This window comes from Arachis hypogaea, chromosome 4 (genome assembly GCF_003086295.3).
Source record: "Arachis hypogaea cultivar Tifrunner chromosome 4, arahy.Tifrunner.gnm2.J5K5, whole genome shotgun sequence".
Taxonomy (NCBI): Eukaryota; Viridiplantae; Streptophyta; class Magnoliopsida; order Fabales; family Fabaceae; genus Arachis; species Arachis hypogaea.
In genome coordinates this window covers 1,642,375-1,670,310 of record NC_092039.1, presented here as the reverse complement: position 1 = coordinate 1,670,310, position 27,936 = coordinate 1,642,375, and the positions used below count along the sequence as shown (strand labels likewise).

The 27,936-nt window shown below is 31.2% G+C and overlaps 3 protein-coding genes across 5 annotated transcripts; 1 reads left to right on the top strand and 2 right to left on the bottom strand.

Moving 5' to 3' along the window:
* Positions 1–562: 562 nt before the first annotated feature.
* On the bottom strand, positions 563–10,870 carry LOC112795644 (DNA topoisomerase 3-beta). Of its 2 annotated transcripts, none has more exons than XM_025837680.3 (15): positions 10,716–10,870; positions 10,537–10,593; positions 9,906–10,009; positions 9,350–9,443; positions 8,167–8,266; positions 7,349–7,580; positions 5,903–6,065; positions 5,695–5,814; positions 4,462–4,541; positions 4,084–4,362; positions 3,724–3,892; positions 3,483–3,611; positions 3,200–3,412; positions 2,579–2,758; positions 563–1,426 (listed from the first exon to the last, which is right to left on the bottom strand). In XM_025837680.3, exons 1-15 carry the CDS (start codon positions 10,737–10,739, stop codon positions 782–784), a joined length of 2,589 nt encoding a protein of 862 aa, XP_025693465.1. In that variant the 5' UTR covers positions 10,740–10,870; the 3' UTR covers positions 563–781. The 2 variants fall into 2 exon arrangements, with proteins under 2 accessions (XP_025693465.1, XP_025693466.1); XM_025837681.3 differs by having other exon boundaries at positions 9,350–9,438; positions 10,716–10,861.
* Positions 10,871–14,406: 3,536 nt separating this feature from the next.
* LOC112795642 (uncharacterized) lies at positions 14,407–21,975 on the top strand. 2 transcript variants are annotated; one of them, XM_025837677.3, is made up of 10 exons: positions 14,407–14,973; positions 15,934–16,093; positions 16,942–17,003; positions 17,224–17,383; positions 17,522–17,642; positions 17,914–17,995; positions 18,998–19,101; positions 20,011–20,089; positions 20,354–20,404; positions 21,813–21,975. In XM_025837677.3, the coding sequence occupies exons 1-10, from the start codon at positions 14,665–14,667 to the stop codon at positions 21,894–21,896; spliced, it is 1,212 nt and encodes a 403-aa protein (XP_025693462.1). In that variant the 5' UTR covers positions 14,407–14,664; the 3' UTR covers positions 21,897–21,975. The 2 variants fall into 2 exon arrangements, with proteins under 2 accessions (XP_025693462.1, XP_025693463.1); XM_025837678.3 differs by lacking the exon at positions 20,354–20,404 and having other exon boundaries at positions 14,422–14,973.
* Positions 21,976–24,061: 2,086 nt separating this feature from the next.
* LOC112795643 (oil body-associated protein 1A) lies at positions 24,062–27,437 on the bottom strand. The gene is made up of 3 exons (XM_025837679.2): positions 27,235–27,437; positions 24,936–25,339; positions 24,062–24,466 (listed from the first exon to the last, which is right to left on the bottom strand). The coding sequence occupies exons 1-3, from the start codon at positions 27,360–27,362 to the stop codon at positions 24,285–24,287; spliced, it is 714 nt and encodes a 237-aa protein (XP_025693464.1). The 5' UTR covers positions 27,363–27,437; the 3' UTR covers positions 24,062–24,284.
* Between the last annotated feature and the right edge of the window lie 499 nt (positions 27,438–27,936).

Genomic DNA, 27,936 nt, shown 5'->3' with positions numbered 1-27,936 from the left:
CTGGACCTTAAGTTCACTATGTTAATAAAATCAAATTATTATTAAACCTAAAAGCATTCATTATGTTTGGGAAAGATTAAAATAGTCTCAGTGGTTATCTTTATTTATTTTTAAATAATATTTATATTTATTAAAATTTAGGATGTTTCTATTAGTATTGTGAAAATTGTTCTCTTTTATTATTTGTATTATTAAGATTTTGATTATCATCATTAGGTTTGAGTTGATTAACTAATTTAATTGAAAATTTTATATATGATTATTCTATTTGCACAAGTCTAACAAAAATAAAATTTTTGCAATGTCTATATTTATGATATTGAAATAATTATATGGTGAAAATAAAAAATAGAATTATCTTAAATTTTGCTTTTTTTAATTATTATTAGGACGACTTCACAGACCCAAAAAAAAGGTCTAGGTAAAAATTGTACTTTTATTTTGTTTTTGGAAATAAAATATTTTTAATTTATAATAGAAAAAAATCCTTACACCAAAACACATGCCATCATATCCTAAATGGTGTAGATCATCCACTACATATGATCTCAATATGTTAATATAAAGTGAAAATGAAACCTTCATTTCTGCTACATATTCTAATTGTTAAATTGAGCGACACTTCAAAAAGATTTCATGGCAAATGAACAACTCACAGAAACCTTACACGATAAGTTAATTTTTCCATTAAAAGAAAAAAAACTTGAGCTGTATGAGACAATTGGATTTGCAATTAAAACCTACACAAGTTATGTAGCCATGGACATGAAGAGCAGCACTCTTAGAAATCTCGAAAACTCATTTTTGGATCCACCATTTTTCCGCGTCCTCTACCCCTATAACCGCCTCTTCTTCCTCCCCCTCGTCCTCTACCACCCCGTGAACCCATACGTCTGAAGCCTCTCCCATGTTTCATCTCTACAAGGGAATGAAGCAACTCATCACAAAGAATGCAACCACGGTGTAAGGTGGATCCGTCTTCCAGTGGAGTTGTCTTCTTGTTGAAGTCGACTTCTACGATTGAAGAGTCACACTCAGCGCATCGTTCTTTAGTAGTTGAGATTCTGTGAGCCCCTTGTGCAAGAAAAACAAGGCAGTTGCACTTGTTGCAACAAAGTCGCCACTTGGGAGCGCTTAACGGGTCCAAAACAAGCGTTCCACTGCACTCTGGACAAGCACATACACCCTGGGAAACCAGAGAATTCGGGCAAGTTGGATGAGGGCATAAGGTGCATGGCATGCCAGCTCCCTTGCCAATCTTGCCAGAAGGACCATTTTTCACCGTATTGATAAGTGATTCGATCCCTTCGAACGGAGGATTGCTATAGCAGTATGGGCATAGTGGGAATGCTTTTCCCTCAGGACCGGGCATAGAGCAGACCAGAAGCTCAAAATTATCTAGTGGACAAGACAGTTCCTTGTACAGCTGCAGAAACAGTTAAAAACAAATGCAGCATATATAAGGAATATAATACAACGCAATAAGGAAGCAAAGAAATTCTTAGATAAATGAAAACATCGAATACCAAATGATTAAATACAATGATTCTGATTGATTTAAACCTTCCAAATTGATATTGATAATCAGATAGTCTTAATCAACCTGACAGCAGTATTCTAATACAGAAAATTACCAAAACTCGTACCCACTTCCTTCTTTTTCTGTATCCATCTAAGAATATAGCCCAAACAATAGAGGATAGGATTACACACCAGTGAGGGCACTGATGCATGCTAATGTTGTTGGCCAGCAGCAATCTTAAGAGGAGTACCAATACTAATGGGCACCCTTGGATTAGTGGCAGGGAAGGTTGTTCAATTAGATCAGCCTAGAGATGAGATCTACCTATGAAAGGCGCAAAAGATTCTGATATTGAAATGGCAATCTCCAAGTGCCTTCTAAAAGCAACCTGAATGCAAGAGATCTGGAGTGCTGAAACTCATATTGCACATGATATTCTTTCAAGGCCAAAGGCACAAGTATTTGGAAGAAAGCTAGCCCTTACACTTTGACAAAGTACGATAGACCATAGAAGCAGGAAAGACAATAAAGATGAATAGGATAAACTGTAAGGAGAGAAATACAGAATAGAACAATGACGAGATAAAAGAAGACAAACAAAGATAATTGTAATTATGAATTTCATTATAATATTTCTTTTGATAGAAATCACCATTCATAATAATATTGGTAAATCAAATTTGAAGTGTTTGACACAGGATTATAGTTAAACAGATCAGGCTAACTATTCCAGGTGCATGCTATGGTGCTTATGCTATGGTGGCTATGGTGTCTTAAAAACTATTGCTAAAATTAAATTAATGCTTTTTTTACTATTTAACAACGCTTTTAATTTAAAAAGTAAAAGAATAAGTTTTACCAAAATGTAAAAGAAGTATGATTTTAATTTTAACAATACTTGTATAGCTACCATAACCATAGGCACCAACCATAGACACCACCAACTATTTATTCCTGGTTGTTGCTTTGCAGTAAAATATATGATAAGGAACCAAGCAGATTATGAAGTTGGAACAGGCTTAAGTTGATATTATTTAATAGGTTCTTGGAGACTACCTTGATTGTGCCCATCGGTGGAAGATAATAAACCTCCTCACATGTACCACAATACAAACGTGTTGGCTGAGCAGAAATGTACTTCATATACCGCAAGCATTTACCACATTTACTCATAGCGCGCCCTGAATCAGTAAGGGCAGAAAATTGTGCTTCAAATAATGCATCCATATCTTCAATCTGATCCAGATAAAAAGAAACTCAAACATTAGGCCAATGTCACATGCATCTATTAACTGTGAACTTGAGTAAATCAAGATGGGCTATATCCAAAGATGAAAGAATATAGACGGAAGCTGAAGAACATCTCGTGATCAAATAAATAAATCCAACTAGACAAATGTTGAGTCTCTTGAACACACAGCTTCAGAACTCATTCATTTACCCAAGTTATCAATATACACAGAGCAGGAGGTTTGCACCCCACTGCTATAGATCAAATCCAGAGGTATTTTTCTATGTTCTACTACGTTTTCAGCATCTGGTACCAGTTCTTAAAATAGATAAGAATGAAACCATGATAAAATTAACATATGAAAATCCATTACCAAGGAACAAAGAAAATAATCACATTGAACCAAATTTTGACTAGAAAGAAGTACTAAATAATGGTTAGTCAACCTTCTTGACGAAGTAACTGAACTTCTGCTTGAATTGTTGTATAACATGCTGCACTACACAATGATGATCTGCCTGACCCTTAGCAATAAGAGTTATTTGTTGCTCAATGAAGCTACGAATATCAGGAAGGCAGAGGTCTGGATCAATTGATTGATAACCCCTCACTAAAGTTATACCTAGTGTAGTTGGGACAAGCCTCCTACTTGCTTGTACCTGCAATATGGTGGGACAAAGATTCAGGAAATGTAGAAAATGATACAGATACCACATCTATATCCACTACCTGCACATAGTTCCTCTCACATATGTTGTTAATATGTACAGGAATAGACGCATCCGTTCCTATTCCATGCTTCTCCATCAGGGAGATCAACTCACTTTCAGTAAGATAATCTGGAGGTGAGGTAGTCCCCTGTAGAATTTACGGCCTTAACTATTCAGTGAAAAGAGACTAAACAAGGAGAAATAAGGAATAAAATCTAAAAGCTGTATGCAGAATCCAACACAGGAGGTTAGACAATTACCTCATATAGATCAAGTTTTGACACTTCTATTTTCTGCCCTTTAGTAAATGAAGGAATATTTTTATCATTTACGGCCAGCCAAGGCATTATTGCAGTAAATCCTTTAGCAGTGACTTGATGTCCTGTACAATGAAAGGACTCTCCACCAATTGAAAACTCAACCTTTCTCCTGAAACGATGATGATAAATTAATAATGTATGATAAATGAATGACTAGGCAAGACCACAAGAAGCATAAAGTACATGGTTTATCGGATAACATTCAATCTAAACAAAAGGCAATGGACATTCATCGAATCACTGGAATGGACTAAACCATAAAAGGACACACTGAGAAAAGTCAAAAAATATAGTTTTTACCTTAAATACTTGCAGTCTGGAGAGACTGTCCCTATGAAGTGTTGGCAGATGTATTGGTATAGCTTCCAAGCATCACTTCCCAGGGTATCTTCTGTTACTGATTTCATTGGAGTAATGGGAGGATGATCACCGACATCTGTTCCAGATCGAGGTTTGTGATAACTATTGGCGAGTAGCCCTTGTACATAACTACCCCATGTCGGATTATTTGCCTGTGCAGAGAGTGTACCACGAAAATCAAATGAAGGAGGGTATGCTGTGCTTTCTGTGCGAGGATAGCTTGATTAATGTACACAAACCAATAAAAAGTTATTACAAACTACAAATTATGTAGATATTCCATTGTTAATATAAAAGACAAACAAATTATGGGAAAACCTGATGTATCCTTGAGTATACAATCGCTCAGCTATTTGCATAGCCATGTGAGGACCAAATCCAAGAGCACTTGAAGCAACCTGGAAAGAAAAAGTGTATTAAAAAGAAATTAAATATTGCACAAGTAAATTTCCAGACTCTTGGTAAATAAAGAAAAACTCCTTTATCAAATTTGAAATGTCACATACTAAAGAACAAAAAGAACTATATCGAGTTGGAAAATATCAGTAACAAAAAATAATAAAAACAGGGGAAAAAACAAGTACCAAAAAAAGGAGATTAAAATTGTCTCCTTAGTAACAACAACAGAAAAAGAAAAACATCATCATATGCTTCCTTACAAACCACAGGCAACCTTACTCATACCAATTGCCTTGTGAAGGGCTAATGGCCAATGATGGATCCAGCATCATGAGCAGATGATTCAATTAACAACTCCAATGGTTGATTATTGTGATCTTGTGCTACATTTGGATGTAAAGAGAAAATGTCGAGAAAAGAAAATATGGAGGGAAAGAAAAATAAATCCTTCGTGTCCTACTGTTTGTTACAGAACAAACTAGAGAAAAGAAATTGTGATTGTATCTGTGACTTTTTATATAACTACCTTCTACAATTTAAAAAAAAAGAGGTTATAGGATTAAACTGGTAACTTAAAGCTATAAACTCTCGGCCCCATCCTCTTCTAGTTTATCCCATACAACTTTCTCTTGGTGGGCCCTACACAATTTTCTCTGTGCTCTAATCAAAATAGAGAAGAGGTAACAGTTCTCCCATTTTTCTTAAATTCTCTGGTTAATACAACCAGTTCATGTTTGACTTATCTAATACTTTCCCTTGATCAACTATCCAGGCAGAAATCAAGAAATAAAATCACGCATCCTCATAAGCAAGGCAAGTTACTCTCATTCATCCATGTCGTGTATAGCATTCATCCATTTAAAAGATCATCATGAAGTATGTCATTTTAGCACATAATCATTAAAAAAAGTTTAGATTATGAGATCTAAATCCACACATTAGCACAATGAAACACAAAGTATTTAATTGTTCCAAAAACCACAAAAGTCACATTGTTAACTGTACCACTTTTGAACCATTATATGTGCACCAAAAAGTTAGCTTTGAAGCAAATTCCATAGTTATGGCAAGGAAATTTTGCACATTAAAGTTGAACACACAGTTTAAATGTTGCTACTGCTTCTCAATAGTCTTCGCCATATCTCTACTAACCTTCAGAAGATTCACAGTATTTAGACCAACAGGACGACCTTTAGTTTCCTGCTTTTCTGATATTTCAGTAACTTCTAAAAATCCATCTTCTGCAACCAATTTCTGAAACATCATAGCAACCTGCAATGATATGAAATATCAAAAGGATGTCCATTGTTTGTAAGGGAGAGACAAATTAAAAATGAAATAAGAGAATAGAAATTCTTACAGTTTTGTCAAATAATCTGCTACGTTGCCATTCTAACTGAATTTCATATCCTTGGAAAAGTATGTACGGGTGCAAACTCCAAAACTTTTCTGGCTTGAAAGTATTTATTTGCAGATACCTCTGCACACAAAAGCCTAAGGTAGGCGTTTGACATGGTCCATAACTGAAATATGCAGCAACCAACAGAATGTCACAATCCATGATCGTCAATGCTTAACTAAAATGAAAGCACATATGATTTCCTGCTATTAATGAATAAAGCTGAGATGCCTGAAGATCAGGGAAGTAAAACATTTGTGGGTTGCATCACCTGCTGGGAATTCATATCAAGCCATGATACATACATAATTATTACAAAGGATTACTTACAACTTGAGTTTCAAACAGATGGAGAATCAAGCTAGAACACCAGGTCATATTACTAATATGTCCCAAAAGATAAAGCCATAAGAAAATGGAGTCATGACATGTAGCAATCTAATCCTGAAAAAACTGGCAATCATTTTACGAACAGCCACCTGCCAGGTCCAAATAACCTTTGATTTTTTTTTTTTTTTTTTTGGAGGAGTTGAAGTTTATCAAACAAATAGACAAACTAGCCCCTTAGATACATGGTTCATACAGCATCAGCCTGTAGGTTAGACAGTATTCGTAATGGGGGAGTTCCATCCAACCAAGACTTCACCTATAACTGACTTTTCAAATAGGTTTGTGTAGTTTAAAAATCATAATTAGGTCATCATTCTTTTCATTTTGAGGAGAAAAAGAAGTACTTAATTGCTAACTTTTCCCCCAAATAAAGAGACCTTCAAAAAAAAAAAAACCCAAAAGAAATTATACGAACATATATGATGAACAGTGCAATTGACAATGATTGTTTATTGTATATGACTAAGGATTAATTTATTAATAATAATAAGCATTTGCTTAATAGTTTCCAGTAGTGCAAAGTAGTAGAGCTTTCAATGCATTAAAAGTCTTGACAACTTAAAAATTTTACTCTTTAAATACAAACCTTCTACTTTGGAAACCTTAAGCAGTGCCCTTAGCAAAACCCTATAATAATAATGATAAGAATCTAACTATAAATTTCAAACTCTAGTGTTGTTAAAATTACAAGGACTAATACATTAATTTAGCCTAATAATTATACTTATTCGTTCTGAAATAGCAGGAACAATGAAGCTAAGCACAACAATGACAATATTAACATTTTGGTGTGGTTCAGTAGTGCTCGACTGCCTGAGATTGCTCTAGGTCATTCACAAGCCTAAAACTAAGCAGTTCTTCAACAATTATAACATAATTTTAACATAATTTCTCTTTAAAACAAAAAGACTAGTAATTTCAAATCCCTATTCAGCTTATGAAAGCAGAAAATAAAAAATATGGCATAACAAATATATGATCAACAGCAGCAAAATGCAAAAGAGAGTAGGAACGCACGAGATGACCCTGGAATCTAGGTTCCCATATTTTCCCTGGAAATAACTCGTCTGATATCGAGTAAAAGCAACCCCAACCTTTAAATCTATCTCTTGCCTAGCATCAACAGCCAATGCCTCATCTCTATTGGGCGTAGAAAGGTTGTCTAGAGCTTTCATAACATCTTTCTCAGTAACAGCTGAAAACCGCGCACGATAAGTGTCTTTTATGTTGAAACCAGTTGATTGTATAACTGCAATAGAGTGAATATTTCAATTACAAGGCTGAAGGTTTATAGTTCGAAGTATTATTTGAAATTTCAAACTTGACTATAAATCACTTCAAACAACACTGAATGGTAAAGCATCATTCTACATGTAAAATAGAAATGAAAAAATAGAAAAAAATCTTTTGGTGTCCAAAAATAAGATTACGAGGTTAAACTTCGGTTAAGATTATATGAGAGAACAATAAGATTGCGAAGCCAACCTCTATATATCACAGGGAGAGGGTGGGTGGTTTTTTTTTTTTTTTCGGTGGGGGGGTATTGTTCACACTTCATATTACTGGCAGCATTTTCTTTCCCATTCCTTTCGCTTCTTGTTTTTCAAGTTATCTTAAACGACTAGGTGTAGATTTCATGATAGGGAATAAGGGATAGGATTTCTTTTTAGAAAACCAAATCAAAACCCACATCTCCAAAATAATAGTTTTCCATTCTAACAGCATAGAAGAGGCATGTTATATACATTGATATTTCAAGAAACGAAGAAAAAGTGTAATAACAATGGTGACACATGTTAAGAGTTGGAAAACAAACAAAATAAAACTATTATTACCCTCGAAACATATGTTTTCTCCTTCACGATCACAATCTAACCACAATACCAAATAACGGCACCCACGAGCTTCTTGATTTAAGTGTCTACAAATGTGAGCCTGAATGAAATACTTCGTGTTAATAATGGAAGGAAACCATTAAAACATAGTAAAATGTTACTAAAATACTAAAATATCTGCAAAGGCGGTAAACTCAATCCTAAGCAGTTATCATCATTGCAATTAACACCTTTTAAATGAAATTGGATGGAAGAAAAGCAAATGAATTATTTCAAGTCGTTTCAATGTAATCAAGCATTTACAAACCAAGAAAGACAAATTAAATTGGTAACAAGTCCTAATCACATGAATATAAAGTACTTAAATACAGAACCAATACAAGTTTATAAAATAAACAAATAAGTAAACAATTTTATAATACCCTTGCCAATCGAAAGAATCCATAAATAAAATAAAATAAAACTAAATTCCCTAAGAGTTTAGATCAAGTGATAATTTGGAATGATACCAAAGTTTATATCACCACTTAATTAAACCAATTCTCCTTTGTCCCAATGCTATAAATAAATTAAACACAAAGTAGACTCATTATCAACACAAAATTGTGAAAATCATGTGTAAAGTTCATATTGAAAGCTAGTATATTCACATGAAATGACATGTACAGGTAGAGAAATTCTTGGCATCCTTGCTCTTTCAAAGCTACTAAGGCTTTGCCAAAAAAAGCAACAATTGCACAATGTTTATGTACTTCAGCCTTTTCTTTAGAAACCCAATGTGCATGAAAGATCCTTTATAACCACTCAACTCTTATTTGGGCATATCCCATATGCACAGGGGCAGTTCACTCTGAGGTGTGGGGCAGCCATCCACCCCATAACTTCTAGATATACATAATTCTTTGGGATAGTGCAGCTGTTCAGAGCTGCAGATCCTATATCTGTATGCATTGAAAAGAATAGTAGCCTGCCTCCAACCGCACGCATACGTTTTGTAGCTCAAAGTTTGGGAAAATTTCCGCTAAACAAATTATTCATAATTTTTCAGAAAAGATAAAACAATAAAATTTTTCAACAGTAAATGTACAGAGACAAGTGACTGAAGCAAGTTTTCTTCTACACTCTGCTCTAATTGTAAGCATACAAATTATTGTCAAATTGGATCCCAGCTCTGAAAAAATACCTTTGGGTTTGATTCATTCTTTACAATCTGAGCTTCAAAAAGATCTAACGGATCTGTGGCTGCCCAATCTTGATATTTGGGAGGAAAATCTACACTAGATTGAGCAATCAATAGAAAAACAACAGTGAATATTAAAAACGCATATGATAGACATGAGCAGCATGCAAAAGACCAAATTGCTTGGTGAACACCATAAACTGTTGAGTCGATTTTCACAAGTGAGTAAAAAACTGGACATTTTCTGCTTCCTACACTTTTATTGACAATTATATTAGAATATTAAATAATACCATAAATCAGAGATAAAGGCTCATGTCAAACAGGTCCATTTAACATAATTAGTGATCACTGGTGTGCAGTGTTTTTCTTTCCTTAACCAGATAACAGCATCCATAATATAAAAGTTCTTTCTAAGTTTCTGCAGTATTCAATACATGTAATCTATGGTAGCTTCTGCCCCCAAGTTCAAAGGACTGTAATTATACCATAACAACATTGAAAGAAAGAAAAATCTTAATAAGTGATCTTTTGTTTCCAAAATTGAAAGGTAAGGGACCTGAAAACATGTCCAATGACTGATGTCACTTTAAACTGCACAGGAGATCCAAAAAACACCCCATCAAATTCATGTACTTCAGTGCTGACCCTCCTTGTAAACATCTGTTTACACAAATGTGTTTGAAAAAACAAATGATTTAGAATGTCAAAAAAATAACTGCAGCAAACATTTTAAAATAACAAATATTCTAATAAAAACGAAAAAGAAAAGAAACCAAAACAAACAAACAAGCCCCATTGCTTCTTCTTCTTCTTTTTTGTATATTTTATTCTTATCCATTATTGGCTGTTTCCTTAAGTTTCTTTTCATTTTCTCATAATAGGACTTGCAAAGCAACTGATACCAAAATATAAAACCTAAATTCTAACAAAAATATTAATACTATACCAAAATCAGCCACCAATGTATTTGTGTATAAATAGATGTAGTTTAATTTATTTTCAATATATATTTGTATTCCAATATATATTTTATACCATGGCTGATTTTAGTGTACATAATCCAAATTCTAAACATCCCCCCCCCCCCCCCCAACAAAATAACGAATCAGTCAACCTCTTCCCAAAGATTAAACAGAGCAAGTACATGTTCTCAAAGAAATAAGATTTGAAATTGAACTTTTAAGTACCTTGCCGCGCGAGAGAACAGAGGCAATAGAGACAGCGATGCTAGGCTTCTCTGCAACCTGAAACCAGAGGCACAAAAACGTTGCAAAAGTAAGAAACTCACAATTAAAACCTACATGCATTGATAGGGAAGGGGACGAATTGAATTGAAAAGAGTGTGATCTGTGATTTTGTTAGGGACCATTAGAACTTTGGGAGGGGCCATAGCGAGGCTTTGAATTCAGCTACTACTCTACTACCCTCTGCTTCTGTGCCTATTCTTCAATGTTGAGTATAAACTATGGTGTTCTGTTTTTTGTTTCCACGTATTTTTTAACGGGACAGGTCAAGTACGTCAGATATCTGAATTTTATTTAAGGAGTCAATAAATTGTTACATAAATAATGCTAGGCCAGTAATATTTGTGATTAGTAGTCATCAACTAGTTATTAATAATAATTTGATAGTGAGATTGGTGTAAAATTTTATTCAATGGCTCATTTTTTTTTACTGGTTACATGCTGGCCAAAATGCAATAAAATTGTTGGCCCTTAAACTTTTTCTTGTTACATATATAAGATAAAATTTGAATTTTTAATATTTATTTAAAGAAGAAGTATAGAGGGTCAATAGAATATTTATATAATATGTATAAATGTACAATAAAAATTTAAAAATGTCTGATTCAGTATTAAAGATATAATTATTAGTGTTATTTTTTTATCAATTTAAATTTTTAAAATGAGTGATATCATAACATGGTATCAAAACTCTAAATTCAAAAGATTAAAAATTTAATTCTTAATAGATAATATTCATTTTGTAACTCATATAACCCATGCATAAACTATTTTAAGTTGGTTTGATGTTTTTTTATGTTAAATTAAATTAAAGTATAGTTTTTTTTAAGTCTAAATCGAGGTACAATTACACTTATAACTATCATAATTGAATTAGCATTAAACTGATCAAATTATTAATTTATTAATTTAAGTAATAAATTATTCGTTGAATTGATTTTATATAAATAAAAAATAAAAAATAATTAAAATTTTAAAATTAAAATTTAAATATATATTTTTATTAATATTTTAAAAATAATCAAATTTTAATAAATTATATTATAATTTATAAATTATAATTTAATTATTATTATTAAATAAGTATATAAAATTAATTTTTTTATAATAAATATTTTTTAATTTATTTTATATTAAATTATTTTTATATTTATTATATTATTATATACTATATATATTTATTAAAAAATAATATTAATAAATATCATATAATCATAAAAAAATAATTATATTTTAATTAATAAAAATATTTGATATTTTTATTTATACAAATTTAATAACATTTATATTAATAATTATGAATAATAAAAATATAATTAATTTAAATATCAATGGTATGAAATTAAAATAATAGTTAAAAAAATTATTATGCGATTTTATTACCTAATTAATAAGTAAAATATAAAATAACAAAAAATAAGGACCCAGATTCAAACTACACCAAAAGAAACTTAGAGCAAATTTGCGACAGTGGTTTTAAGGAACATCAAAGGTCTAATTGATGTACTTCAAACTCTTGTAATCAGAGAAAATTTCGATCGAATTGCACTTCACATAGGTGATATCTTCATATCTTAAGGACAAACACTATTACTACCAACTCTAAGTCGTGAATCGAGTAATACTATTCAAATGTCTCAAATGCATAGGTTACATCATTTTTATTTTGCATCAATACACATCCTAGACTCTTCAACAGTCTTTGGAGATCTAGGAACACCAAAACTAATATCAATGTTAATTTTTTCTTTAAAATTCTAAAATTCTTTTTGCATTCGTCAGTCTAGATAACCGATACTTCTTTTCTTGTGAATTGAATAAAAGGTAGAGCTATTTGTGAAAATCTTTTGATGAATATTCAGTAATATCTAATCAATTTTCAGAAAATTTTGAGTCTAAAAAAGTTGTAGGCTGTTTTCCTTCTAATATTGTCTCTATATTTTAAGAAAGTGCTTTGAATTTTTTTTTTTTGGAAAAAAGAGCTCAACACTCTAGTAGAGCAAGTACAGATATGCAAAGGACATAAAATTACAACAACTCATATGTCATTTCCGGCATACCCATCGACAACGTGAGTTATTTATCACACCACTCTGTAGCAAATGCAAACGCTTGATCCACTTAATCTGCAACTTCTGTTGTCTTGTTCTGAAATATAACTTCATTCCGTCTTAGCCAAATAATCCATATTACTGAGAAAAATTCCAATATCCAACTCTTGCGTTGCGTCCTTTTTACTGGCATATATCTCCAACTCTCGAAGTGATCTTTCAAATTACCAGGAGCAGTCCATTCCTGTCCAAATGATGAGACCCATGCACACCACGCCAGGAAAATTCGCAAGTAACAAATAAGTGTTGGATATTTTCAACATCCTTCTTGCACAACACACACAAGTTATCATTATGTTGTAAGATTCCTAATCTACTTAGTCGATCTTTTGTGTTGACCCTCCCTACCAATACAAACCACGCGAACAACTCGACCCGGGGTGGAACTAACCCTTTCCAAATTTCCTTCGTAAAACCATAGCTCAGTATCTCCTCATCCAAGGTCTCCTCCTGCAATACCTGCACAAATGAGTTAGTAGAATAAACTCCTTCTTTATTAAACCTCCACACCACTTTGTCTTGCACATCTGCTATTAATCTAACAGAATGCAAGGCTTGGAGCAACTGGTCCAATGTCTTGGTCTCTCATTGGCGTAATTCTCTCCTCCATTGGAAGTGTCACACCCACTGTATCCCATTCCAAAACCCACAATCCCCGATTACTGATCCTTGTTGGTTTGAAATCAAGAAGAGTCTCGAAAATGAGTCTTTCAGCTTTTCCACTTGGAGCCATGTATCCTCCCAAAATCTGGTGTATCTACCATTTCCTACTTCCATAACAAGGCCATCAATCATCTTCTTTCTGACATGTTGCTCCTTTATTTGTACTTGGCATATGTCTCTCCACGGTCCCCTTCGCTTTGGTAGCGCCTGAGTTGACAACAAATGATTTGGATTCAAATTATTGCAGGAGCACACAATCTTCTTCCATAGAGGACAATCTTCCTTTGAGAATCGCCACCACCATTTAAACAGTAAACCCGTGTAACGGACTACCGCATCACCCACTCTCAACCCTCCTAACTTCTTTGGAGTCTGGACCATTTCCCTCTTTACAAGAGCCATACCCGGTATTCCATCATCCTTTCCCCAGAAAAATCTCCTCTGCAAAGAAATGATTCTACGTGCAACTGTATTTGGCATCTTATACAAGCTCAGGTAATAAATAGGTAAAATGTTGATCACCGACTTGATGAGCACTACCTTTCCAGTCTTACTAATCACTTTTGCTTTCCACAAGCTCAGTTTCTCCTTCACCTTATCTAGAACCGGCTTCTAAATTTTCACCAACCGTAAATTTGCTCCCAAATTAATGTCAAGATATCTCACTGGTAAGACTGCCTCCTTGCACCATAGTAATTAACACATCCGGTTGACCTACTCCTAGCTGCAATTCACTAATATCAAGTTCTTTGAAAATTTAATTTTAATGTGATTTTTACAAACATAATTAAAAAAAATAAAAATTAAATGTTAATTTGATATTTTTTATATATATTTTAAATAATTATATTTTAAATTTTGATATATTTTTGTGGATAATTTTAAAAATTAGAGATAATTTTAGTAGTTTAGTCCATATAAAAATATATAACAAAATAAAAAATACAACAACTTTGTCTTTTAATAATTAGAAAAAAAAAGTTAAAAAAGATACGTACTTGAGGCTTAAAAAGAATGGTAATTAAATAATTAATAACATCTGTAGGAGCATTTTTAGCTGAAAATTTTTCAAGATAAAAGTAGTGGGTGATTGAGCTTGTTCCACGACCACACGACCAGAAAGAAAGGAGCGAGCATAAAAGATATGGTGGTGAAAGAAAAGACACCTGCTATCTTGAAACCTATCGCTTATATTATATCCATAACAACCATAATCCAAATGGAGATTAGATATATATAACAATGAACACATCAACTTAGTTTTTTTTCCCTTTTGTTGAAAAAGAGTCAATTAAGAATGCATATCTTCACTCCAACGCTTGCCTCAAACTATTTCCTCTCAGTCACACCTTCTTCACAACCAGACCTCCTCTACTGCACCACTACCACTTACTATCGTTATCCTTTTAGTTTCCCAAAATGCCCCCACAAATTAACTGCAAAGACGCCTTGGGAGTGGCACCATAACTGTAATAACACAAGTAGAATATGCGTCTCTGGAAATAGTACCCAGATTCACCAAAACCCAGATGGCGGACTCCTTCATCAACGCCCTACTCTTTTGGAACCGCAGCTACAAGATGATGATCACATTCGTCAGGCCCGGGTTTTTCTCTTTTTCCTTCTTCTTAATATTTTTTTTATTTTTTTATTCGTAAAGTTAATGATTGAGAGTTGTTAGATAAAAATTTAGTCAAATCAGTCAAATTATCTAATCACTCTTAACCATCAACTTTATGTGAATTTGAGACCTTTTTTTTCTTATTTGTAGGAGTATATATTTAAAGAGGAATGTTAAGGAACCATGAAATTTATTATTTTTGTTCATTAATTTGTCATCAATGTTTAAAAATTGAGTAATATTATATATTCGAATTTTTTTCTGAATCAAGTTAAATAATAAGTTTTGAAGCAATGCTATGTATAACTAATTTTTGTTAATGCTAAACTAATTTATTGGATTTAATTAACAAAAATACTTGAATGTAACATTAATATGAGATAAAATATATTGTTGGATTACTGGACTAAAAAAATTAAATTAAAGAAATTGAGTTGATGGCTAAGTAGTGACCAAAAACAAAAAAACTTTTACACAAATATACGATACAAAAATGTTATTCGTACACTAAAATAACCACTAAAATCAGTCATTAATGTATTTGTATATAAATACATGTATGGTTTAATTTATTTTTAATGTATATTTATATTCCAACATATATTTTATAATGATAGTTGATTTTGATGGCCCAATTTTAGTGTACACGTAGCATAGTATTGCTACGTTTCTTTGACTTAATCCTCATATACTACTTCAAAGGTCATACATATAATAAATTTTAGTTTTAATTACATGACAGTGTAAACTCCTTTACGTATCAAAATTAAATTATGTTATGATTTAGCAGTTAGCACTAATACAAAATTTGGCTATTTTTTTTAATGCGTTTCTGGTGCTAATATCAGATAAAAATATCATGAATTCGGAAGCACATGAATTATATATTTTGAAAGTAAGTAGCTTAGCAAACTTATCTGATACTAAATTTCTGCAATGAAGTAGAGATCGTCAGATTGGAAGGTTGCAAAGGAGCACAAAGAGAATGGAGTGATCCACAATGGTAGGATTGAAGGCTTTAATGCCGGAGGCCTCCTTGTTCGCTTTTATTCTATTGTCGGCTTTCTCCCATTCCCACAGCTCAGCCCAATCCATTCCTCCAAAGGTATCCCCTGTCGGACGCAATGATTTTATTTTGTGTCCATTACATTTAGATGAACAAAAATATTATTTGTACACTAAAATCAGTCGCTAAAATTAGCTACTAATATATTGTGTATAAATACATGTCTATTTTATACTGGTCGATTTTGGTGGCTAGTTTTAGTGTACACGTAATATAGTTTATAAAATCCAAAAAGCAGGAAATGAAAATGCAAAAACCAATCGCCCTAAATTGCCAACTAGTTACCGTAGTTGTTTCATTAACTAGTTGGCAATTTTGGTTGCTTCTGTCATATATTAGTATTTGATACAATACTCTCATTTTTTATCTGGATTCACCTTATAAATAACCGTTTTCCGTAGCCAACTATGAATGCAAGAGTTTCATAGCTTATGTACCTATCTTAAAACTACTTCATCCAAATAAAAAGAGGTAATATGAATGGTTATATGTCTGACACTCTTTCTCAAATAAGAGTCTCTTTTTGGATTTACTTGATTTTTGTATAGGCTTTCTTTTTTCTTTTTCTTTACCTTATGCTATTTTTTTCAGTTTTGAGGATTACTAAAGATTGAACTCTTGATTTTTCGGAAATAAAGCTCTGATACCATGTCATAAAAGTACTCCTTCCAAAAGTTTAAGCTAATAGAAAGAGACAACATAAATGGTTATATCTCTAATAATACCAAACACAGCATGCTTATAACATTTTACTGATTCAACATTTGCTAATGTTTATTAAGCTTGATGCTTACTCATTTGTGTGTATAAGTAACTATTTGTTTAGTCAATAGTAGCAAGTAGAGTTGCAATTGTTGCCTTATTGTAGTTTTTATACTTTTGTGTAGAACCACAGAAACCTATCCAAGATATTGCTAAAGGTTTGCATGGTTCAATCATATCAGTGAAGGTACATTATTGTTATTTTAATGACAGATACTACACGTTATCATTTTATCTTTTGAAGCAAAAAAAAAAAAAAAAAATCTACTTCTAAAAAAAGTGAGTTTTTGAACCTTGAAATATGATGAATGCATTTGTATCTGCTACTTGCATCAAATATTTGTTTTATCCTATGGTTTATGCATTTGAATTTATAAATGATTTGTAGCTTCTTCTTCTAATTTTAGGTCATTCTAGCAGATGAAGATAAAAGGAAATTGATCTTCTCTGAGAAAGAAGCTTCTTGGTCCAAATATTCAGGGCAGGTCAAAGTAGGGGACATTTTCGAAGCAAGAGTTGGCTCGGTCGAGGACTATGGTGCATTCGTTCATTTGCGCTTCCCGGACGGTAATAACTCCTAATCGTCAAGTTTAACTACTTTACACTGTCAGTGAAATCCAATTAAGTGCTGCTGTATTATCTATATAGCAGCACTTAATTGGATGTCAATGTATTTTAATACCAAACAAATACAGTATGATGCAGGTCTTTATCACCTTACCGGATTAGTACACATCTCAGAAGTATCATGGGATCTAGTTCAAGATGTAAGAGACATCTTAAAAGAAGGTGATCAAGTGAGGGTCAAAGTTATTAGTGTTGATAGGTAATCGTTCTATATATTCTCAAAACATGCTTTAGAGATTAGATTTTAATGCAGTTTTCTGTAAGTATAATTAGAAAAATGAAATATTTTTATCCAAATACAAGCATCGTTTGCTACTTAAAAAAAAATATTATTTTTTTAGTTATTTTTGTCATGTTTTATAATATTTTGAGAAAATTTTTGTACGAAAATTTTGGTAGCTTACCCTGGTTTTTAAAAGAATTTTATTTTGCATGGGGAACTACATTTTAACTTGTCAAACTTGTTGCAGAGAAAAATCAAGGATTACACTGTCAATTAAACAGTTAGAAGAAGATCCACTTCTAGAAACTCTGGACAAAGTAATACCACAGGTTTGTATGAATTGTATCTATGATTCCTTGTATGCATTTAGTTATGTTATTATTGTATGCTATTTTTAAATTTATCGATACACCGGTATTTCAGTGATTTTTTACCGTTAATCTTAATTATATATATATATATATATATATATATAAAATTAAGATTATATATATATATATATATATATATAAAATTAAGATTAACGGTAAAAAATCACTGAAATATCGGTATATCGGTATATTTGAAAGCTTTCCAATGTTATGTATGTATTTCAAAGATTTTGGGTGGATGATTTTGTTTCTATTCTGTTTCTGGTTGGAAAAATTGATTAGTAATACCGTCTCGGCCATATAATTTAGTTCAATGGTTAAAAAGAACTGCAAACCTTTTAAACTAAAGTTACAAACTATTCACCCAACAAACTTTTATTATTCTAAAATTTTATGAGAATTACTCTCAGATGAATTGGTTTTTCTGTAATTTTTAAGAAAGACTAAGTTGTTCTATAATGATATTTTTTAGAGACCTAATTATTTAATAATAAAATTTATTAGATGCTTATTTGTCTATCACGCATATTAAAAATTTTATTGAAAGCGATATGAGACTAATCTGTAAAGAGTAATTTTCAGAGACTTCTTAATGATTAATTTAAATATTTATTCATTTTTCTCAGTCTTATTTAATTTATTTAGAGTAATAAGATAAGTAGGTTTTTGGAGTATTTTTTGACTAACTTACATATCTCTAAAGAAAAAAAAAGTGCAAATTAAGTCTTTGAAATTTTTTTGCAATGAACTTATAGGTTCCTAAGGGAAAAGAAATATAAAGTACCTCAAAAAATTGCAATATTGGATGTAATTTTTCAGAAACCTATAAATGCAGTATTTCAAATTTCAATTCTTGAGGGACTTGATTATTTTTTTTTCTAAGACTTATAAATTCATGGCAAAATTACTCAAAAATCTACATGGCTCTGCCTTATTTAAGTTATATTTTTTATATTATAGGATGGTATAGCTGATCCTGATTCTTCTAGTGATGGTGAAAGTGGTACTATTGAGCCTCTTCCTGGGCTTGAAGCAATCCTTGAAGAGCTCAAACAGGAGGATGGGTATGTTTCCATGCATTATTGTCTCTTGTTTTTTATGGTAACGTTTGGTGGAGAGACAGAGACGGAAAAACTGAGACTGAGAGAAAGAGATTGAAATAAATATCAGTATTCTATTTGGTGCAAAGTGAGAAACAGAAATTGAAACAAGAATGAAATTCTAATTTAATTTGTACAAAGGGTAAAATTGGAATTAATTAATTAAAATGAAGGTATTTTAGGTATAAAATGTTATTAAAGTTTCTGTCTTTATCTCTAAAAATTTTAGTCCTCTGTGTCCCCATTTTTTAGAGGTATTGAAATACTGAAATTTTGGAGATAGAGACAGAAATTTTAGTACCAATCTCTGAACCAACAAATATGATATTGAGTTTCAGTCTCTCAGTCTCTGTCTCAGTACCTCAAAACAAATGCTATATGTTTATTTTTCTATTGTAAAATATTTCTCACATTACAAATTTGATATATTGATAATTTAATGTATACTATTAATAAAATAAAATAATTTTATTTAAAACATCATGAAAAAGAGCACATAATTAGTATTATGTAATTATGTTATTTTATACCAATAAGTAAATGTATAATAAAATAATTCTCTTTTAATTTTTTAAACAATCATGTTATGTTAAATAAGTTTTTTCTCATGACAATAATTGTAATTTTATTCAAAAAGTACTTATATATTTCCCATCTCGAAATAATTTAACTGTTTTTAATTCTAATAAAAAACAATTTTATAAATATACCTAAATACAAAATGCTTTCTACTTCTACTTCTATTTTAAAAGAAGTATTTTATTTTCAGAAAAATATATATACTTTTGTTATATTGTTCCTTCAAATGATGATATATAAAAGGCATGTGAAGAAGTTTCTGTTGATGGTACGATGATATTATTCATGTGACAGAATTTATGAAGCAAGAATAAGCCGTCAAGGATTTGAAAAACGGGTTGTCTCACAAGACTTGCAACTTTGGCTCTCTAATGTGAGTTTTTTTAAATAATTTTCTTTTGAGTAATGTTAGAGAATCATTAAAATTTATTGTTTTTTACTATCAGTTAGTTATCAATAATTAAAATTATAAAAAAATATTATCAAATTACTATACTAAATGAATAAGTTGATGAGTAATGATGATAAAATACAATAAATTCTGATGTCCTAACATTTTTTTTTCTTTTATCTAACTAGGGGGAAGTTGTTCACATTCTTTTTTTTATCTTGTATTTATTTATTTATTGTTTTCTAGGCACCTCCAGTAAATCAAAGATTTACCCTCCTTGCTAGGGCGGGAAGACAGGTAAAATAAAACCTCTTTGTAGCACAAACTCTTATATTTTTTTTCGAGACTCACCAAAAATCGAACTCTTGATCTTTTGGATATAGAGGTCTGATACCGTATCATGAAACATCGCAAAGGTTTAAGCTGATAGAAAAAAGCAATCTGAATGATTATATCTCTAACAAAATTTTGTTACATTCACCAATCCAAAAGCCAAAGAAAATGGAACCAAAATCTGATTCCTACAAGAAGAATAAATTTTGAGAACGGCGAGATGAATCTAAAAACTAGAACATGTCTTTCTTCCTAATATCTCTTGCCTTTTCTCTAGTGGCTTTTTCTTATACACAGCCTAAGAACCTAAGTTGATATAGAAATCTGCAATCTGAACTGAATAGGGAAAAAAGAAGAGTATAGACTCTCATATGCATTGACTTCTCTAAGCTCTAGTTTCTTTTTCCTTGCCTTGAGTGTGAAAGCCTTTGCCATATTGCAGTGTCCTTGTCCTACTTGATTGGTACCAGGTTTTTTTTGCCTTGATTATACTCTGTCCTTGTCAATAATTAGTACTAAGATGTTGTCATCTTCTTTTCTTTCTCATCAAAGCCAGAACTTAATATAATCTAGGCCCTTCATTATGATTGGTACCTACACACTGAATTAAAAATGGCTGTATTTGTTTCTCATCATAACAAATCATTTCCAATCTTAATTCAACATGACCATTTTCAATCATTTTGTATTGATCACTTTTCTTGTTGACAGGATTCTAGAAATGTTTGATAATTTTAAAAAAGCAATGCTACGACACCAATAAAATTTATTATTTTTTGTCAATACTTGACTAACTCTAATTACTAAATTCTAAATTCTAAATTCTAATAGTATAAAAATAAGGTGTTAGTCTAAAATATTTGCTAAAATTAATAAAAATATTAGTCTTCTAGTATTTCTCATTTAAAAATAAAGAAAATAATTAAAAGAAATGGAAAAAAAGTGAATAGAATGTCATAAAACCACTCGTTCCAAAAATTTAACCTATAGGAAAAGGTAACATTAATGGTTATATCTCTAACATTCCCTCAAGCAAGAGCCTCTCTTCTTAGATTTGCTTGATTTGCTATTTTTTTCCACTTTTTGGGGGTTTACCAAAGATTGAACTCTTGACTTTTCTGACATAGAACTCTGATACCATGTTATGAAACCACTCATCCTAAAAGTTTAAGCTGATAGGAGAAGGTAACACTAATGATTATATCTCTAACATAGAAAACATAGTTTACAAATAATAGGACATGTGACTTGTGAGAGGCAGAACTTGTAAATTCGAACTGTTTTTGCCTAATTCTTTTTTGTTATTAAATATTTTCGTAATGATGAATTTTTTGTAGTTATATATAAAATATATTTTATAATTTATTTGCAGGTTCAAGAGGTACATTTGACAACGTCACTAGATCAGGAAGGTATCAAAAAGGCCTTACAACGAGTATTAGAACGTGTCCCCTAAATTGATTTTGAGTCACTGAGAAACTCCACAATGATTGTACAGTGATTTGGCATCATATAATATAAAATAATATTTTCTAGTTGGTGTTGTGACTTAACTCACAAAAAGGTTTCTTGCAGAGACACTCCATATAGTTCAGTTATTCAATCATTCGAAATTTTATCAATTCATTTACGATATAATTGACTTAGTTGACATCAGTAACAAAAAATCTTCTTGTTCACACTGATGTATGCTTGCATGCTCGATATTATGTACAGCTTATATTATGTTTATGAGATGGTATCAGAAATCCTTCAGGGATGAAAAAGGAAGAAGAAGTTGAGAGAGAAAGCAGAATTGTAATTAAAAGAGTGACTATCAATCATGTTGTTACACTAATTTCATGTCTTATATAGCAATTTTAATAGCTAATGAGTAACCAACTAACTTTTAACAGAATAATCACTTTGCCAACTCAGCTGATTAGCATAAACATAACTATCATTTATTCCTAACATCTCCTCTCAGACTGAGGAGGGTTGTGAAACCAGCCTCAATTTGGTCATAAAACGAACAAAGGCATCATGGGACAGAGATATTGTAAGTACATCGGCAATTTGATCAAAGGAAGAAATGTGCACAACATGTGCTTGCTGCTGAATAACTCTTCGGACAAAGTGCAAATCAATTTCAAAATATTTTGACCTACTATAAAGTATGGGATTGCGACTCATCAGCACATAAATTAGGTCAAAAAAATGTTAGAATTTTCGTGGCTCATAAATAATTACTATTCACTACTCACGTAACATATAACTCGGCCGTATATCTATAACTCCACCTTTACAACCTAATCTATCCTATATTATTCAATAATTGTCACCTATAGTTCGGTGAACAAATCAAATAAATATATATAATCATTCAAGTAAAACAAAAAAACAATAACTTTCTCACATATCACCCCTAGTAGTTCGGTGAAGTAGTTAAAAAAGATGTTGGTACTTCAAACATAACTGCACTATAGTCCACACGTGCTCACTAATATCTCGACAATCAAGATATTCGAAAACGGTCATTTTTCTATAAGTTTGTATAAAGTAAAGCAAGATAAAAAAATACATCTAAAAATCTAATACTCACTTAAGTCACTCTCACTTTCTTCTTTGAATTATTACTGACTTAAACGTCAAAGTACCTTTTGCAGGTATTCACCCCATTTGGTGTTCTTTAAACTCCGATATATACCTTATTTGTAGAGAAGACAGGACAGCGTCTCCCTTTCTATAACGAGCTATACCTCAGACAAAACCCTCAGTAGCAAGAACATTTGGTTCCACTATGGAGCCGACCTTAACGTTACCTATGTTTTCTTTTTCCACTTATTATTCCTCTTTTTTTTGCAGGACTTCGACCATGGTTGATGAGCAAACTCCACTTCCTCCTCCACCAATTTAGGTCAAGTTATTGGCCAGCCATGAATGCTACGCTACAAGTCAAGGTCCAAAGGATGGTCGACCTATTAGCTCAATAAAGATTGGTTTTAACGAGGATGAGGACATAAAAAAAGAATGTCACCAATGGCAACCACGATGACCATATCTCAAAGACCAATACTGTAGTAGAAATTATTCCAACCAAGGGAGCAAAGAGATCTTCTAATTCCTACTCTAAAGACATCATAAGTTTTTAACTATCTGCCAATTAACTGCACTCTCCCAACGTCCCTCAAGTCATTCGAGGGACTTGGTGGACTGAATCTATATGTCACAAAAGAGAAAGTATAGAGAGCCAATAGAATATTTATATAATATATACAATAGAAATTTATAGAGTATTAGAGATATAATCATTAATGTTACTTTTTTCCATTAACTGAATTTTTTGAAATGAGTGGTATACATGGTATTAGAACTCTAGATCCGAAAGGTCAAAAATAGTTTCATGACCTGAGATATTTTGGATGATTATTCTGGATAATATGAGTGATGTTCATTTTATAATTCGTACACTTAGACCATTAGTTCTCTAGCAACTACCCGTCACAAAATTCTGTTTTATGATGCCACTTAAGCTGAAAGAAAATCACCTCATAATCCCATTTGACTTCAATCACTAGACACATACATAGAGTATAAGACTCGCTAACTATGAAGCCTGACGCTTGTCGTGCTATTATCATATTAACAAATTAAACATATATGATTCCCAATACATAACATGAGTTCTTCACAACACTTTATACCCTTTATTCTCAAACAGATACTAAGGTAATTAAGTGCTAATAAAAGACGACATCTTTGGATTAAGAGATCCCTACTCCTCATACATATAATGTTATGATCATTGTTAATAATTATACAAGTGGTGCATCATCTTCATCATCACCAGATATATGATGATTGTTCAAACAAAGACCCTGGTGGCAGATGGAGGTTGATTATTTGGGAGATGGACCTCTCTAAGAACAGTCTTAAGACCTTTACCTCCACCATTGGCCAATGGATCAATTCCATGTTCGGGTCCTTTCATATACTCTCTGTTCATTCTCTCTTTCTCGTGATCCACGCCCAAACGCTTGCCGCAATCTACACATGTAACAACAACAAACGCTTTACCTTCATTTTATTTATCAAGTATGACTATATAATTTTATTTAAGTGCCATTAAATTACTAAAAAAAATATTTTTGTAATAAATTTTTTATTCTGTTTAATAAATATTTAATAATTAAAATAAAAAACATCATTTTCAAAAATATTTTAACATAATAAACAAAAAACATTTTAACACAATAAATAGATAAAAACTTTTTTACATTTCTGTATTCAAATATAATTGATAAATAAATAACACTTTTACTCAAAATATTCAAACATTAAATTATTTTTATTTTTTTGTTAAAACTTTAAAAAAATTATTTACATTTTTTTCCTTAAAAACTCACCATATTTCTTGTTCTACAGTTAGGTACACTTGCCATACAGAAGCTCAAAGACCAATTTATCACAATCATAAAAGAATATTATAAACAAAAGGACAGGATATAAACCATACCTTGTACAAGCTCTTTGTAGACTTGGCCATCTCTAGTAAATGCCATCATGAGCTGAGGCACCCCAAGAGGGAGACAGTCACCTTTGTCAACTTGCCAAAAATGGTAAACTTTACCATAAGTCTTGCAAACCGACTCCAGGTCCCGGCGCTCTACGGGGCCGGGGATCCCCGGCATGACGAGTAAACCGCTTTTGACCTCGTACTCGTGCGAGTGCCAAAGGCGCTTTTCCTCGTCCGGAAGTGTCATGAAGAGATTCTCCGAGACAATGTACTCGAGGCCAATGAGTCTAGCATTGGCTTCGGGGCTGTCGTAGATGAGGCACTGCCTCATCTCTTCATTCTGGTGTCCGCAGAAGTGGTGTGCCTCCACTTGGCGGGTCATGTCGTGAGAGTAGAAGTGAAACCTACATGCAAATTGCAAATTGGTTCATACATGAATGTTAATGCATGTTCAACTCATGTTTATTAAGAGGAGTATCAATTTTAGATATCACTTTTTAATCTTTATAATATTTTTAAAGTAATTAAAATTAAAAATTAAAAATTATATTGAATATCATATCTCCAAAAGTATCGTAAAAATGATAGTAATATCATAAAAAAGAAATAGTATCATTTTGAGAAAAGATTAAATAGAAACAACCAATATTATTTTGAGATTAAAAGAAAATAATAGATTACGACTACAACTAGGGCTGGAAGCGAGTCAAGCCAGCTCATAAATAAGCTCGAACTCAATTCGTTAATAGTTCGATAAACTAAACTCGTGAGCCAAACTTGAGCCTGAAATTGAGCTCATAAATTAAATGAGCTGAACTTGAGCTTAGATAAACTCAGCTCATTGGCTCATGAACTGGTTTGATTATATATTAATATACATATCGTCAGTGACAGATCCAAAAAATTTTAATAGTGAAAGCAAATATAATATATAAAAATAATAAAAATTTAACATAAATATATTCAATGACTTTGATACCATCCCACAAAAAAAAAGGGGGAAATTATTGATCCAAAATAATTGATTTTTCAGTTTATTTTATTTTCCATCTTACAATAGTTCTCATTTTAAACGATTCTAAATATACATTTATAATAAAAAAAATATATATGATTTACAAATTTACAATGAGTGAAAGACTTGTTACGCTTATCAGTGGAGTAGTTTGTAGTTAATAATTAATAACAAATAAAAAAATCCATATGATAGAAACATGCATAAATTTTGAATAAAAATTGCTCCTGGAACAATTTAATTAATTAGCTATATTAACACACTATAAAACAACTCAAATAATTTATATTTTATACCCTAAGATAAATTTTGAATAAAAACTAATTTATATCATCAGAGATAACAAATTAAAAAAAATAGAGTATATATTAAATAGGTCTGTGAAAAATTTTACGTTTAAATTTTATTATATTGATTATTATATGTTAATGTATTTAAACTTTATAAAAATATGATATATAATTTTTATCTTAATCAATAAAAATTTATATTTTCATTAAATTTATTATTTTTATTAGGATAACTAAGTTGTTAAAAATATGACAAAAGGATAGATCTTATTTTTTTAAAATTGTAATAAAATTCTTTAAAAATAAAAACGTTGGATATGGAAGAAAATATAGTTTGGTGTGGTAAAATGTTTTACTTTTTGAAGGTAGCTTGAAAAAAAAAAGTTATGTTTATACATTTTAAATAAACTACTCTTATAATTATATATCTATATTTAGATATGTATATACATGTTGTTATTATAATTTTGACTAATGTTTTTGCAAAAAAAAATTTATAATTGATTTTCATAAATCAAGTCAACCTCTTCATATTTTAAAAAAGAGATAAAAAACAAACAAATATAATAGATCTACTAAAAAATACAAAAATAACGCAAAAAAATAATATAAATACATAAAAATTTATATCTAATATGTGATAGAAATGTATTTGTATCGAAATTTGTAAAGATTAAGTTGAAAAATAAAAAATATATAAAGTAAAAGCTAAGTTGAGAAATTAAAAATATATAAGAATTTTAATAGCAATAAAATAATGATAAATATGTACAGAAAAATAAATAAAATTTGATAAATATAAGCCAATTTTAAAAAATTTTTGCTTAAATACTTTTAAAAAATACCCCTTAACTTTTAAAAGCCACCAGCACAAATACTTGAACTTTTTAATTTATCAAATATAAAATAAAATATTTAAAAAAATTTTACCAAATCAAACTTATATATTCAAAGTAATAACTAAGGTAATAACGGAGAGAGGGGGTTTACTTACGCACAAAGATGTTGATGGATTTTGTTGACCGGAGCAAAGGCTTGGATGGCAGCCGTAGCAGTCTCAAGCAAAGAAGTGCCACTTCCTGTTGGCTCCCCAGGTACCTTACTCTTGCTGTTCTTAGACATCTTTGCTTTCAACTTTCATCGATTTTCAAGTAACAATTATATATATATATATATATATATATATAGTTGTGACTTACGTTGAGTATATCTGACATTACTTATATTCTATCAATGTTCAGAAGAAGATGGCATTTGGCATGTGTAATGGCATTGTCTGCATGCAGAGATCCACGTACTTGACAAATTTTAAAGACGTGGCATGTATGTTGGTCTCCTTTTGATTACTTTATATTTTAAGTTAATAACTATAAGTAGTCAACTATACAAGGAGTAAATATTTTAAAAAATGGTTAAAATTTTAATTTTTAATTATTTTCTTTCATATCATTTTATTTATTTATCTATTTATTTTAATTAATAAAAAAATAAATTAACAAGAAGTTGAAAGTTAATTCAAATTGTGCTATATATTTAGTTGTGTCAAGCTGTGATATATAATATATAAAGTAAATAGTGCTTAATTGAAATTGGACCAACCTTATGCTTAACAAAACTTCCCTTTCAAATCACAACCGACGCCATTCCCCCGGCCTCCAGCCACAAGCCTTCAGCCTCCGCCTATTCTATAATAAAA